Genomic DNA, 16,989 nt, shown 5'->3' with positions numbered 1-16,989 from the left:
TAAACAAGAAATGTTAGTCAAAACTGGTGATTTATGGGAAATAAATACAGGAAAAGACTGCATAGTTATTGACTAGTGTATGAGTACAGCAGAATCATTTCATGGAGAGTTAACATCATGACAATTTGGCGTACCTCTTAGGCTCACAGTATATTGGTTGATAAAGATAAAGGTTACTTCTCTCTTGATGTTTCTTACTTTGTTAGGTCTTACACCCAGACCTAGAAGTAGCAGATCATGCATTTCCGCCTTTACGTACTGCTCCCTCTAATGCAAAATTGCTGGTAAGGATTTTTGATCATTTGAATGTAGTGTTAAATATAACGCCTTTTATAAAATCCACACCAAAAAGTTGTTTGTTTACCTTTTTGTTTAAAGGACAAAGAGGTGCGAGCAGTGTTTCTTCGATTATTTGCACAGCTGTTTCAAGGATACAGGTCCTGCTTACAACTCATTCGTATCCATGCTGAGCCTGTTATTCACTTTCATAAGGTAGGATATTTACCAATTACATGGTGGTAAGGACAGCTTGAGTTGTTCAGATGTTTCCTTACTAAGCATGCTGCTTCTGCAATTTCTCTTGCTATGACAGTACCTGTTGCGCTGTGTGCAGTAACCTACATTCTCAGTCTGCTCAGATCCTCAGGTTGCTCTATTAGTATGTGCTGTGAGACCCATTTCTCTGTATGCTGTGAACTCCTTTTTGCAAAGGCAACTGTTTTCTGTATTTTATTATTCAGAAAGAGCCTCCTGTCTGTTTCGTTGCCAAACTGCTGGTAAGTTTTCCCTGTGTTTCTCTGCAGACTGCCTTCCTGGGTCAGCGTGGCTTGATCGAGAATGATTTCCTCACTAAGGTCCTGGATGGAATGGCATTTGCTGGCTTTGTGTCAGACAGGGGCCCCCCATACAGGGCTTGTGATCTGTTTGACGAGGTATAAATTACATAAATTGGAGTCATTCACAATAATCTCGTTTCCGTTTCCCTAGACAATCTGAGCTGCGATACTGTGTCTTGTAATAACAACTAAGAAAGATGTAGGCAGTCAAATCTCTTCCCAATATGCCTGGACTGTATTTAAAAAAATTCAATACAATGTTTATGTGCATATGTTCTAAATTATTTTGATTCAATATGACATCACTTTTAAATCACTGTTTCAAAAAACTGTTTTTTTTTTTTCTATAAAGATAAGGATTTGTTTGTATTAATTGCTTTCGATATCATTTGTTTTAATTCCCTGTGTAATTATATATTTATATTAAGAATGCGGTAATCAGTGAGGCACTGCCAAGGAATTTGTATATAAGTTGACCTATGCAGTGACAATTAGTCATTTCTAAAGATCATTTCCTTATAAAACAAATTCTCTGATACTGATTTTTGGGGCCTCTGACTATAGTACATATTCATGTAATTGTTTTAATTTAAACTGGTGAAGGCAGTGAACATGATTGTATGATTACAATTATCAATACAATAATGTTTTACAATTAGAGATTGTTGTGGTTCAATCGTGAGACACTACTTCACATCACATCTATACCCTGACACATTTTACTAAATGATTCATTGAATAATTGAAGGAAAGAGACAACACAAGCTAATCAGAAGTATGGAACAATCCATGTGATGTGTCTGTCTGGCAAAGAGGGAAAATGATGTCGGTTTAATCATCTTCCGTTGATGGTTGGAAAGCATTGCTGTCCAGAAGAAAATTCCTTTTTTTTTTATTTTTTTATTTTTTAGATAGTTGCTTTTGATGTTCAACGAATTAAAGAAGAGGAAGAGAACTCAACAAAAATGCTGAAGCACATTCGGGAACTTTCAGAGCAGCTTTTTAAGAATGTAAGTCTGGTGATACACTTTATACTGTACAGGTCAGGTGCCTTGACAGAATGGGTTTAAATAATGTTTATAAACCAATCCTGCTTTATGTCTCCAGCACCGCAGTACAGAAGGCGGGTTGTCATGCTTGTATCAACAATGCCATAAACTTTGCAGATTTTTTTAATTCAACACCAGTCGTTTAGCCTACTTATCTCTTGAATAGTTTGAAAATGTTTGCTTCCCCGCTGCACAATGGGGATTGGAACTTTTTTTTTTTAATAATAAGCATTCATGCTAAAGTGATGCTGCAAAACTATCCTATTGTAATACTTGACGTGTGTGCCTCTGTTCGTTACAGAAATGTAAATGCGTAACCGCATTTGAAATTTAAAAGTGGAGGCTTCTGAAACTCTTTCATTAACTGACGTGAAGCAATCCTTTTGTGTCTCTCCCAACAGGAAAACCCAAATCCCCACATGGCTTTCCAGAAAGTGCCTCGGCCTACTGAGGGATCCCACATGCGTGTCCACGTACTGCCGTTCCCCAAGATCAACGAGGAGAAGATCCAGACCCTCATCCAGGATGGCCTGGCCAAGTACCAGAACACCGCCCCTCCTGTGCGAGTCGAGAAGAAGTGCGTGGTGCCTGCAGGGCAGCCAGTGGGTAGGTTTGCTGAAAATTACTGTGCAGTGATGCTCCCATAATCCATGCTCATAAGTGAAGACGATGTATACAAATTGCACCCCTTGTACTATACCCATTAACGTCAGTCAGGAAAGTGTCTTAAACACTCTTTTTTGTAAGCCTTCTGGCTGATTAGCAAGAGTAATGGCATGAGCTCCTTTTTAAGTAACTTGACAGTTTTTAGATTAAAGTACAACTGATCAGTTGTGATTCGATCCGCTAGCCTTTATCCTGTCTTCCAGGGTTCAGTTTGCATTACTCCCCTTAGTATCTCAGGTATTGCTGTCTTTCTACTTAATTGCAGTATCTTTTGTGTTTTTTTTTTTGTTAAATGTAATAATTAGTTACCATGGCAGTACAAAAATATATCTAACTGATACAACCTTTTATGAGGAGAATGTGGAAACAGGTGGCCATTTTAAAAAAACATAGTAAAATAGTATAATACATTTTTTTTTTAAAAGATAATAAAATATGGTTCATGTCTAGGTTTGGAAGCATAGTCAAAATAATATAGTTCGAAAATTAGTTTTTTTTTTTTTTGTCCCTTGTATATTATGTGTACTTTTGTTTATATAGTATCTTGAAGTCTTTGAAACACTTGCACTTTGTCTTCATTTGAATTAATTATTATTGAGTAGTCATTTGTACTGTGTCCATGTCAAAGTACCGTCATATATTCAGATGTTTTCATTAGCATACTTTACATAATTCATATAGTTAATAAAGCCGTGTTCCTGTTGTTTTTATCTCTTCTGCCAGTCTCAATAATGGCCAAAACAGAATCCGTTTTCAACAGTGCCCGCAGGCTGGAGGTTGTTCGGAGTTGCATCTCATTCATATTTGATAATAAAGTACTCGAGACAGAAAAGGTAATGTATGGTAACTCCAGCATATCTGTTTTAGTGCTAGATCTCTCAGCCCAGGAAATACATCTTGGATTACAAAATGTTCTTGATTTATACCTCTGTGAAGAACACGTCTCCTCTTTGATAGGCTAACCTAACTATCGAAAATAACCTCAGAAATGTATGGGATACAAGGGGTTTTGAACAGGGGTGGCACTGAATAAACGCTGCCAATCACCCCTTTGTGTCAGGTTTTAAAGTGTAATGTATTAACCTATTGGAAATATTGTACAGACTGCCTGGTATGAGTCTTAATGGTGTAGCGAGTTAGGTATTGGGTATTTTACTGTTCCTTAAACTTTGTCACAAGCATTAAAAGACATTTGCTGTTTGGTGGTTTTAAGAGACCTAGTAGAGGCCAATATAAACTTTCATAAACATATGGTATCTTATGAGTTGATTGTTTCCCTATGCAGTAAATGGGACAGTGGCCAGTGTGAACTTGCTTCCAATGTGCCGTATAAAGTTATTGTCTAAATTCAGGCATGTGTCTCTGTAGAGCTATAAAAGTGAAGAGTACACTGATAATTAGCTCCCAAAGAAAAAATTAACCCATCGCCTCGAGAATGAAATGCATGGCATTTCACTAGTAACAACAGTTTTAATAATGTATGTTCATAGCTCTCAATGTTATACTGTAGGAATATTAACCACAAGTGTTTCTAAAAGCTTTTGTTATGTAATTAGGATATTTACCGAAAATAGATCTGGGAATGTACAGTTTTAATACATTGTAAAAGCTTCTATAACCATTCGAGCTTTATTAAATTTGGCTTGAGTTAAAAAAAAAAAAAAAAAAAAAAAAGTTTCTCTAGTGACTCATTATATATAGTTTCAGGTATACACTTGTGTGCAAGAAATAATGGCAAATAAAAATTAAAATGAAATATTTTGCATATGTAACAGGTGTGTTGATAACAATTCACATCTGGTCGATGTGACTAGGGATTCATAACATTTTTGGTAATTTACATTTAGTTTAATTTGGCCTAAAAAAAATATCTGTATTAATCGCCCTTCATCTGTCTGAGAACAATAAAATAACCGCTCTCTGAAAACACACATGCACACACGCACAAGGAAAATAAAGAATGCAATAATTATTGTCAGCTTGTTCGTTATGACTTTTTAAGGCCTTTATTTTCCACTGTGTGCAGATTGCAGGCAATTTGCCCACTCCACAGTAAACACCATGGAAAACCAGGTCCTAAATGTCTCATGTGAATGTAATATTTTTCGATTTCATCTCTGTTTTTAGACTCTCCCTGCTGCTCTGCGGGCTCTAAAAGGAAAGGCTGCCCGGCAGTGTCTGACACACGAACTCAGTTTACATGTTCAGCAAAACCGAGCAATACTGGACCATCAACAGTTTGACTACATTGTGCGGATGATGAATTGTGCACTGCAGGTCAGTACTTCAAATCTGCAGTCGTAGTACATTCCAATTATCCAGTGTATATAAAAATAAATAAATAAATAAATGAAGTTTGTTCACAGCATGCATAGACAGTTATCAGATGCTGCTGTGCAAGTTCACAAATACGTACATACCTTTTAGTTCTGTTATCAGTTAAATGCATTACCCACAGGAGACATTTTAATAATATTTTAATGATGTGGTTTCCATACGTCTATATGGAATACAACCAGCTTTCTTAAAGTATATTATACTCTGAAACAAAAACACATTGGAAATGTGAAAAAACGCTGAATTATCAAAAGTGCCTAGCCATTTTGTTTCTACTAACTTGGCTTGTGTTTTTGATGCAAGTTCGATCCGCTTTTATTGTGCCTGAAAAACAAGAGCTAAGTTAGTAGAAACAATTGGGGCAACCTTGGCCCCCATCGGTTTTACAGTTGTAATGTGTGTGTGTGTATGTTACACTCAATCGGTCCTGTAATATACATATGCGTGGATAAAAGTGCCTGGGGTCTGCAAAAAAACAAAAAAGGAGGAGGAAGAGAAGGATATTTTTACCTTAATTTGGCGACTTATTTCTGTTACTGTATGACTGGTATTGACTGCGCCAATACCCTGAAAACACCGAAACTATCCTTGCTGTATAGAGTCTCTGGCAGTTCTCGCTGATAACTTGGCGCAAGGAACTACCATTCCTCTCAAAAACATGAAAACATTTTGGCAACCTTTGCTTGTTCTGTTATCCCATTGATTTCTACTATCATGTTGGACCCTTTTTTTTTTTTTTTTTAGTCACAGGTAATCTACATAAAATTTGGCAATGAAAAGCATCCTGGAATTTGGTTCCAGGTCTTATCTCTTACAGGTACCGTATATAGTTTTCACAAGCTTTATCTGGTTTTAATTTAGTGTGAACACTGACCCTTGTAGTTGTTTATAACATGTCCAGTACAGAATTTTAATAGAAACAGCATGAGAGCGTGATGGACAGCCAAAGAGTGCATAGCCAAGTCTGGCACATACATTTAGAACATACTTTTCGGTTTGTAATTTGGTTATCAAAGAACAGAATTGAGCTCCCGAGTGATGCATCCGGTAAAGGCGCTCCACGTGGAGTGCAGTGATGCTGTGGAATAGCCTGGCCTCGAACCGGCGACGTCCAGGCTATTCCACGGCCGACCGTGGACGGGAGCTCCCAGGGGGCGGCGCACAATTGGCCGAGCGTCGTCTGGGGGGGAGAGAGGATTAGGTCTGCCAGGGTGTCCTCGGCTCACCGTGTGAGAAAATAATAAAAATAATTAGCAACGACTAAAAAAAAAAAAAAAAAAAAAACAGAATTGGGTGTCTAAAGAAGAATTATACTAACTTTTTCAGCAGTGGGTAGCTTCCATGGCCCAGTCGAGTGTATTTATTTCACTTTGAATGTGTAATTTATGTGCAGTGTCTCGAATGTCCTTGATATTTCCTATAATGGTATGCTGTAATGTATATTTAACTTTCAGATGAAAATCATACATTTTATGCTTTTCACCACTTGTAAAATCAAAGAGATTTGTGTTTGCTGTACAGGCAGCTTTCATTCAGTACAGTAACCGTGCATTGTGACACTAGCTTTGAAAAATGTCACATTTACAATTTGTTCATTACTGACAAAATATCCCAGTGATGATATATCTCTTTTTAAAGCTGTCCATCACCATTGCCAGGGGATACATTTATGTTTGACTTTCCATGAAGAATTAGTTTTAGGGGGTAATTCAAAATACTTCACATTTTATTACACAAGCACAGAGAGTTCTAGGGCAAGGTGTCCACACATCTGTATATATTATGGCTTAAGAAAATATTTATATGTCATAATGTATCCCTTTGGGAGATGTAGATCAACAAAATAAATAATGGCGGACGATACAAGTTTAAATGTCTAAGGAGCATCAGATGTGGATTATTTAGTAGTTGAAACTACAAACACAGCAGCAGCGGCAGGCTAGCTGGGTTAAATACCAGACACTTCTAAAAAAGTATGTTCCTTTCCGATTTGTCTTGACCTTAACAGTTTCATTTTGAAATTGCAGCTTCAATGCAAAAAAAAAAAGTCTGAGCAGAGATCATACATTAGCCAGCTAATTTAATCTGTTACTCATTGGATAAGACACTTGAGAAGATACTTGGTTTTCATAAAGTTGCTTGCAGGCAAGTTGAAAGCTACAGTGCTAAACCCTATAGGACATCATATACAAGCTTCCAAGACCTGTCAGTGTACAGTACTTCTGAAGGTTAGATGACCAGAACCATGTTTCATTTTATTTTGTATATAGGAAAGGAACATATGCATACAGACTTATTGGGCTCCCATGTTTGAGAAGGCTTGGCCAAGTTAAGTATGGCACACCGTTGATACCACAGGTACAATAAATGATGTATTCTTTTAAAGCCTAGTATTGTCAAATTTTGCATTGCATGGCAGCAAACAGTGTTGCCTTTTTAGGTTGGATGGTACCTTCGAGGTGTCAAAATAATTAGCAGCTTTGTGGTATATTTTCTTTTTAGTCCTGGCTGTTAGTATTTCAATTTAGTTCAGATTTCACTTTCCATTGCACGTCTGGCTGCCTTTTTATCTTGATTTGATATTGGTGTGACATTATCATATAAACATGTCTCTCGGCAGCACGCAAGTGTGTTGTTACGATATGCTCTCAAGTGTCACTGTTGGCAGGAGCTTGGTAAAAACTGGTTAAGATGGGTTATAAAGCCTATCTGTCAAAATCTTTCAACTGGATCAGGACAGAAGAAACAGCCAAGATGGCTCAATGTGCAGATGCTGCTGTTTAAATGGAATTCCTGCTGGTACATGCGCTTTGCATTTTCTCTCCAATTTAGCCTGGTAGTTTTCTTGTTTGGTACAAACAAATTATAGCTGTAACTTAATTGACATGAGCAAGCCTCAACACACTTGTGAAAATGAAGATTTGTTTGTTGTGAAGCTTGGATGCTGTCTCAACAGTTTATGTAATAAAGTTGTTTTTTGTATTTTACTAAGGCAACAGGCATTATACAATCCCATCATCACATTTTCCAGATATTGTTGCTCATGGTTTGGAGCCTGCATAACTGGCTTTGTCTCCAGTGGGCCCTTAAATGAATAAAAATAGCAGATTGTTTGGCTTGATCGGTAATTGCTTTCATATTTTTGCAGTTTCTCTATTCAACACCCCGGTTTGTGCAAGGAAATATACAGACATTACAAGTGGTGCGAACGCCAACAATTAGCTGTTTTGTTTATAATTAGAGTTATTAGACTGGAATTGCTTTCCGGTCATTTATCATGATGATATATATCTATTTTCGCTGTGCTTTTGTGTTGAGAAATTAGCATTTAGCATTGTATGTGCAATTTATTTAATTTGAAATGCTCCCCAGTATTTTGGTACTGTGGCTATATAATGGTTTGTTACAGCAGAGGTATTTTCACGAGCAGTTTGAAGAATTCACATTGTCTTAATCATGACTTCATAATCTATTGAAAAAACATGTTGTAGTGCTTAAAAGCTACAATAAAATGAATGCCAAATAATTAGAAGTATTTACTGTGGTTCTGATGTCGGTTAATGGCAGCCTTTCTATTTAAAAGTTAAGTATTGGGTTAGGTATTGGGTTTGCTTGAGGTATGGGAAAGAAACATCTAGATTATACACTTTTCATATTCTGGTTTTGTTTTTCTAGTTCTATTGGGGTGATTATGGATACTCAATACAAATTTCATGTCATGCTTTTGCATGCTTTCATATTTAAAATGGGAGTTTTAGTGCTCGTAAAAGGTGCTACAATAATTGCACTGGAACCTGAAGTACAGTATATGTCTTCAAGGAAGTTACAGCGTCCCCATGTTTGACTGCAGCATACTAGGAGACACGAAATGCATTATTATAGGATTGTAGGACGGAGAATATCGGGACAAGTAGAAGTGAACGGAAGTGAAGTGAGGTCTGTTTACATGGTACTAGTGCTACCACTATTACATACTGCTTTGTTATTCATATACAAGTTAAAAAATCCAGCTCATTACCAATCTTTTAGTACATTGTCATTTTCATTGAATAGGTTGATGAAGAGGTAGGTGGCTGATTTGATGTCACCGTTTTGAATTGACTTTGCAGTTGAATTGCATTTCAAGAGGTGCCTCACGTTATGTTTTTTTTTTTTTTTTAAAGCAGGTGATGGCAACTGTGCTGATATGGAGAATACAGCAGAGTAACAAACTGAAAACACTTTTTAACATAATATAGCTAGTATTTTTAGTTATAATACATGTAAATGTTAATGTCTTTCCATTTTTTTCCCCAGAAGTAGCCAAAACATACAATTTAATTTCTCCATTTTAAAAGTGTGGTTTTGGATTTAGAGAGCTCATAAAAGATTGTCTGGCAGCTTCTAGTAATTGCTGTTAGTTCACCTCTCAATTCTTTGCCAGATGCAGTACATGTTTGGAGTTATTTTTAGTTTGCATTTTTGTGCTTGAGGAACACTTGACCGCATTGCTAACAACAATATCACCTTCGTCAATACGGTTGTCGGTTTTGTGTAATATAAAGTAAACCTGTAGAATGTACAATATAAAACCTATATTTAGGACTCTCCATTGGCACCACTCATGCTGTATATACAATACAGTTCTCTGATTCTGAGGTCACCCTTGGCCTGCCTGACCTTGTTTGGTCCTCACGAGTACCAGTTTCTTCAAATCGTTTGATGGTCTGGGCCACAGCAGTTACAGACACTTGCAAAGTTCTTGCGATTTGTCTTAAAGATTGACCTATATTTCTTAATGTAATTACAGACTGTCTTTTTTTCTTTGCTTAACTGAGCGTATTTTTCCATTTTCTGCTCCCTTACATTCAGGAATGACAAACTTGTGCCTATGCTACCTATATGTATAGTAATCATGGACCCTCACCTGTTAACAATAATTGGTGACAAAAGGTTAATTAGGTAACATGCTAGTTAACTCGGAGAACATCAAACAAAGACACTTTTATACTTAGGCCAGTGTTCTAACACCGTGTTATACACATTTCAGACTTTTAACTGACTTGGGCTTCAGACTGAAATCCCCTTGCTTTGGGGGACCATTTCATTGAAATTGACAAGATTTACATTTTCATTTAAAAATAAAATTTTTGAATGCAATTCACTTATGATTATCGGCTTATATAAGTACATGTATCATATAATGAAATAATAAGTGTTTATAGACAAGTTTATACCGTTTAAAAGCACAGATAATCATGAAAAACCTGGTTTCAAGCAGATGTACACAAACTTTTGACTGGTACTGTATGTATGTATGTGTGTGTGTGTGTATATATATATATATATATATATATATATATATATATATATATATATATATATATATATATGTATATATATATATATATATATATATATATATGTATGTATATATATATACACACACACACTACCGGTCAAAAGTTTTAGAACACCTCAATTTTTCCAGTTTTTATTGAAATTTACAGAGTTTAATGTCTCAATGTACTCTGAAATTAAAGCATAGAACAAATAAACAATTGGAGATAAAAAAGAAATCATGGAATCGTTTTGTTTAACAAAATTTTATCTAAATTTTTGACTCATCAAAGTAGCCACCTTTTGCAGATATAACAGCCGAACACACTCGTGGCATTCTTTCTACAATGGAAATCAAATATTGTTCGGAAAGTTCTTTCCAACACTGTTGCAGAAGTTCCCACAAATGCGTTGCACTTGTAAGTTGCTTTGCTTTCACCCTTCTGTCCAGTTCATCCCAAACCAGCTCGATGGGGTTTAAGTCTGGAGACTGTGCTGGCCATTCCATGATTTGAAGCCTACCGTCTTGTTCTTTTCTTCCAAGGTAGTTCTGACATAGCCTGGAGGTATGTTTTGGGTCATTATCTTGCTGTAGGATGAACCCGTGACCAACTAGGCGTATACCAGAGGGTATTGCATGGCGCTGCAAAATGCTGTGGTAGCAGTTTTGGTTCAGGGTGCCAGTCACTCTGTGCAAGTCGCCGACTCTGGATCCAGCAAAAGAGCCCCAGACCATCACGCTTCCTCCTCCATGTTTGACAGTTGGTGTCACACACCGAGGAACCATCCTTTCGCCTACTCGACGGCGTACAAAAACCCTGCGTGAAGAACCGAAGATTTCAAATTTTGATTCATCGGTCCATAAGACCTTCTTCCAGTCTTCAGTAGTCCACTGGCGGTGCTTCATGGCCCAGGCAAGCCTTCACACTCGGTCAGCAGAACATTAGACTGTTGAAAATAAACCTGACTAGACGTCTACAGTACGTAGGAGGCCCACGTGCTGTTTTATTGCATGTTTAATTGTTTTAATTTCGAATTGCACAAATGCAAGATTTTTCGTGGGGTTTACAGACTTTTAAAGCTCTATTATCTTGGCCATTAAAGATGTAGTAGCAGGAACTAGCATACACAGACGTTCTGCCAGGTAGACGTTGTAAATACCAGGAGCATACCCGGTGCTAAATTGTAATCTGTTGATTTAAGCAGTAAATGTAAGAAATTGCTTTATGGCCTGTGGTGTGAGCTTGTACAAAACTTGTACAATACACATATTAGTGGAAGATGGAAACTTTTGTGTAAATGATTGCTGGGGGGTGGGTGGATGTAATTATGATAAAAGTTATAGGTATGTGTTGTAATAAACATGAGAAGCTGTTTTTTCTTAATCCTTCTTTGGGAATGTTAGCCAGCTTCCCTGCGTTCTTTCACACCGTGTTTTTTATAAGCCCAATAGATTAATTTTATTAATGTTCTGGTATTGTATTTTTTACACATCATATTTTGTTTTCTTTGGTTATGCAATTCTGACAGCTGATTTACCATAAAAGTTAACTTTTCTGGCAAACTAAGAAAGAAGATTTGTAGTGTCGGTCCATTCGCCAATTCCATTTGATTTTCAGAGCGCAATTTAAAGACTTTCCTGAAGATGTCTGTTAGAAAAATATTTGACAAAGATGTTTACACACAGCTGCCAGAGCTGAATGATACCTCAGGGATTTGTGATTCCAGGACAGATATCCTGCACTCGCTGATTCTGAGACGGATGGGAATACGTGACAGGATATCCTTTTTTGGAGAATAAAGCTAAAAAAAACATTGTATAGTGCAATTGTTGGGAACACCTAATGATCCATTAGAAAACCTTTACCATTACATTCTGTAATTATACACAATTACAAGATTCCTAAAATTGTTGTGCATACTAGATACATTTTTGGGATAAAAAGAAATAAATGTGCACAATTATGGTAAACATGCTCTTAAACATGCATTGTTGTGACCAGCATTGTCTTTATTTGTTGAGTCGAACCACAGATTTCTGGCATGTTCAACAATTAAATCAATTAAAATATTTGTGGAATAGTTTACAAATTAGTGTTTACGACCTCTCTTTTTTTTTTTTTTTTTTTTTTACTACAGCTGGTGTAGTTTAAGAATTGGACAGATCTGTACTGCAAAAGTAGTCCTGCTGTGGAATAAAAGTCAAAATGCATCTTGGCATTCCAACCATTTCCTCTAAAGAGGATTACAGGCTGAAAATGTTCAACTTTATTGCCATGGGCCTCATGATAACATTCACAAACATGCATGGCATTTCAGTTAAAGTAATTCAGATGTGCCTGTGAAACCAGGGGATGCATGCTTGTCTTTTTCATTATCTCAAGCAATTAATAATGAACAATACTGTATGCTTCTATTTCTCCTCAGTCTTAGCACAGGTTACATTGTAAATCGGGGGGAAAAAAACATAAAATAATAACAACTAGAACTGCCAGGCAGTTTTACGGCTTCCAAGCTCGGTACCAGTTGGAAATGTTGGCAAGCTGTAGCATTGCAGCATAAGTGTCAGCAACAGATTTGTTTTTATGGAGCAGTTTCAATTCAAAATATTGCATTAGTTCATTATCTCACGATGCTTTATAACTTTAAACAACATAGTAACCATGGCCCTATCTACACACTATAAGGAGTTATGAGCATATATGGGATCCTAAATGTGTTGTATAGGAACCATAACTGTATGTGCACTGTAAGGAGTTATAAGTTAGTTTTACATTTGACCTTAGAGAGGACAAAGGTCACAGGCATGGCGATTTTTGGATAGAGCACATATGGTTTGCTATATGTGTTCCATAGTAACCGTTAACCTATCTGCACTTTGTAAGGAGTCATCAGCTAGTTTTACATTTGATCGAAGACTTTGAAAGGTTTTTAAAGAAATGCGTCATGTGGCCATATTGGTTTACGCACAAACACCATTTTTGAAAAAGTCAGTTGTATTGACACAGGAATGATGCTTGTCAACTTTGGAGTTAATCAAATAAACCATTTTTCAACTGAAGCGGTTTTAAATTGAACAAGAAAATATAGGCCTGGTGGCCATTTTGTTTTACAAGAACACCATTTTGCCATATTTGAATTCCATTGTCCCCAGGATGATGCCTACCAAGTTAGGAGTTAAACTCTTGAGTTAAACATAGTCGTGATAGAATCAGGCATTCTACAGATAGTTTTAGCTGAAATATTTACCTACTTGACTAGTTTCCTATATTTTTACCTGTATTAAAGTAGTATTCGTTTTTAATGAGTGCGAGCAAAACAAATGGTACAGACCTGGTGAGTCTGTGGTGGACGAGCTGAGCTTTACTTTTCTCATCCTCTGTGAAGCAGCGCTGCGATGCCAGCGCACACTTGGTGCCAGGATTGTGAACCTTTTATAAATGGTTTCATTTCTTTTTTAGATGTATTTATTTTTCATTTCCTGTAAGAATGTGGGAACGGATTTCTCCGTGTGAATTGTTTCTTTCTTTCACAAAAGACCTCTCCTGGAGAACGAATGATTTTCTTTTTTTTAATTTATTAAGCATTCCTTGTATGTAATTCATGCAACTAAGGGAATTTGAAGTAAAAGAATTGTAAATACATAGAATTTTTAGATTTTTGCCCTTATATTAACTTTTTCGTGACTATTTCTCTTACTAGCTTCTACATCACTTCTATTAAGGACTGTAGCTTTACATGGTAGTAATATGTGTGTGTGTGTGTCTATATAATATTATATATATATATATATATATATATATATATATATATATATATATATATATATATATATATATATATATATATATATACACATATATATACATATACATACATACACTGTATATACACACATGATACTGTGGTTAGTGTGGAATACCAGAACATGCAATAACACGCCAATTTCTAACCCGCCTTCCTGAACATTCATCCCAGGAGCTTACAGGCTAATAAATTAGCTTTAGACCAAGAGAAAATCAACCAACCAAAATCAGGTAATTTTAAAACTTTTTCAACACTCCAGATAAACCCTGGAATTGAATTCTACTTCTCTGGAATACTGCTGATACGTGTTTTGCTTGCTTTGTCTGCATACAGCTAATCCGATTGGAATTTGCTGTGTTAAATAAAAAAAGGTTGCTTCCTGTTAGAGTGCTGCTTTCTTTCTGGTTGTGTAGTGCACAGTAGTGGGTCTTCCCACAAGGTCTGATGTGTTCCACCATACACAAGCGCACACACGTACGCACCAACTTCCTGACTGACTGCACAAGGGAACAGGGCTGATGATGCATTTTCAGAGTCTCTACGTGGATAACTCGGCAAAATCACCGGAGCCTAGGAGATTGAAGATATTTGTTTAACACTTTATGGACCAAACATTTCTGGCCTGTAAAAAAAAAAAAAAAAAAAAAAAGTTTTTTTTATAGAGGACCAGAAATATGTTGTTCCATAGTACTGTGACAGTCTAGTATCCCCTATATAATTATTCCATTATATTTTACAATTAAATAGAATTTTAAACTGTTTATTCCATTACATAAGTGTATCTACTCTTGACTAACAACTCTTGGATACTGAAAGAATACATCAGAATATAGACACCTGATGCATATCCCACCATCCATGCCATTGTACTGTACGTGACTGAATTCTATATCTTGTGAAAGACTTAAAGAGCTTAAAGGGTGCATAAGGACCTTTTTATTTTAGTGTGTTACAAGTACCTGCATGGACCTCTAAGAACTACATTTCCCATTATCCTCCTGCTCACTGGTTAATCCATCTCAGTTACATATGTGAGCAGGAGGATGATGAGAATTGTAGTTCTGAGAGGTCCATGCGGGTACATGGGAAGCCATCTTGAGGCAGGGAATGCAATTTTAAAAGTTTAAAAAAGTGGTCAAAATGTAAAAAAAAATAATTTAAAAAATTTCAACCATACACTCACCTAACGTAAACAGTTGTAGCAACACATGGGAACACGTAACAGTTAAATGTAAGCTGGGTTGTTTTGTTCTATTTCGGGTGTTTTATTGATGTTGATAATCCTTGACCTCCCATAACCTTGGGTTTCTGAAGATTGTTGATTGGGGATGGGGGGGGGGGGGGCATTGGTGCATTGCATTTCCAGCCTTGACGACTCACACAATCAACCTCTTTGTTTAAAATAACACTTAACTCAAGGAAATAGCTAAGAATGTTTAGTTTGTACGAATGTACTTATGGTCAACTTTTCTATGTTTCCTCACATTCCACTTGTTAGGTAGGAAAAAGCTGTGGATAAACAAGTTTAATACTGGCTTTCCCTTCACCGAACTTCAGCACGCAAGTTATTCCAACGTGACCCAATGATGAAGAAACCCACTGTGTATCTGTCCATACTACCAAAGATCTTAACCCGACAGCACCCCAAAACAAAATGAAATCCTGGAGCCGTGCTATAAAAACAGAACCATTTTTAACATCTGAATTCTGAAACACAAGTCCTGGTTGTTGAGGCTGCCCTTTGAGAAGTACAGCACAATGCAGTGCCATTGCAGAAGACATTTTACGACACTGTGTTTTGAGAGGGGATTAGGTCTAATTTCCTGTAACTAATTTTTTAAAAACCTTAGCCTGTCTCCAAGCTCTTGAAAACTTCTAATAGGGTCCATTGCCTACTTCCTGTAGACCAGTTTATAGAGCCTTTGATTTTTCTTAAGAAGCACTTCTGCTCAATCCTTCACAAAATGTATTCAGGGTTCAGTTGGATTAAAATGTGGTTCAGCCTTCATTTTGAATCTTTGAATGCCTCTCATGAAAAAACAGTAACACTTGTGGTGCCTGTCTGATGAGGGTGGGGACTGTGTACTCTTGTAATTGACTCCAATGTTCACCATTGCCTATGTAAAGTTAACCCGAGGCCTTCTAAAGACGGTCTTTTGTAATTAAACATGTGTGTGCACAGTATAATATTAATTGGGTCACTTTGGGTCTAATTTATTGGTCTTTAACAGTTTTCACAGAACTGTATGTAGTGAACTCAAAATAGCTTCTCTAAACTAGATCACATGTTTGCTTTACATCTACTACCTTCACACTTTAGCCAGCTGAGCTCAAAAGAATTTGCATAAAAGTGTATTTAGGATTGCGCTCCAGTAAATAAATGAGACTGTGTTGTATATACTGGTAATGGAAATGAATCCCATAGAATTCAAATTCCTCCATTGTCTGATATGTGGCCAGTTGTGAATATTTTTTATTCTATTTGATTTTATTTTATCATCACTGCCCCTTCCTTCAATCAAATCTCACGTCACTTTGACAGGGACATCATTCATTCATTCATTCATTCATTCATTCATAGAATGTTCCATTCTAAACAAAATATCGACTGTTCAAAAATACATTTAGACTTCCTGGCTCTTTATCCTCATTTCTTACAGCTACAAGACAAAGTGGAAAGGTTTAATTTGGCACCCTAAGCTTCAGTCAGTATGTGTATCGTGCGCCGGACTCACCTCTCTTCTGCTCACCTATGAGTAATCTGTAGCATTACTAGATGAAGGCTAGAGTGGGCAGTTCCACAAATCACTGAACTACTGATCTGTTCATTAAAATCTGTTCAATGTGATTTCATTGCTGCAGTAGAACTACCTGTACCTGCTGAATTCCATGCAAATATACTCAAACCATACATCAGCAGCTTATTCATTTCATGCGTACCAACAACACATTTCCATTGCAGCTAATGTTGGAAC

The 16,989-nt window shown here is 36.6% G+C and overlaps 1 protein-coding gene across 6 annotated transcripts in view; it reads left to right on the top strand.

Moving 5' to 3' along the window:
• The window catches only part of LOC117432263 (myotubularin-related protein 13-like), a 128,900-nt gene that overhangs the window by 80,612 nt on the left and 31,299 nt on the right, over positions 1–16,989 (top strand). For all 6 annotated transcript variants that reach the window (XM_034053937.3, XM_034053936.3, XM_034053935.3 and 3 more), the window contains exons 10-16: positions 207–284; positions 379–492; positions 804–932; positions 1,748–1,846; positions 2,287–2,491; positions 3,275–3,384; positions 4,679–4,828. In XM_034053937.3, coding sequence (XP_033909828.3) covers positions 207–284; positions 379–492; positions 804–932; positions 1,748–1,846; positions 2,287–2,491; positions 3,275–3,384; positions 4,679–4,828 — 885 coding nt within the window. The remainder of the gene's footprint in view (positions 1–206; positions 285–378; positions 493–803; positions 933–1,747; positions 1,847–2,286; positions 2,492–3,274; positions 3,385–4,678; positions 4,829–16,989) is intronic.

The sequence above is a fragment of the Acipenser ruthenus genome, chromosome 27 (genome assembly GCF_902713425.1).
Source record: "Acipenser ruthenus chromosome 27, fAciRut3.2 maternal haplotype, whole genome shotgun sequence".
NCBI lineage: Eukaryota > Metazoa > Chordata > Actinopteri > Acipenseriformes > Acipenseridae > Acipenser > Acipenser ruthenus.
Note: the sequence above shows the minus strand (reverse complement) of the source record. Positions and strands in the feature narration are given on the sequence as shown.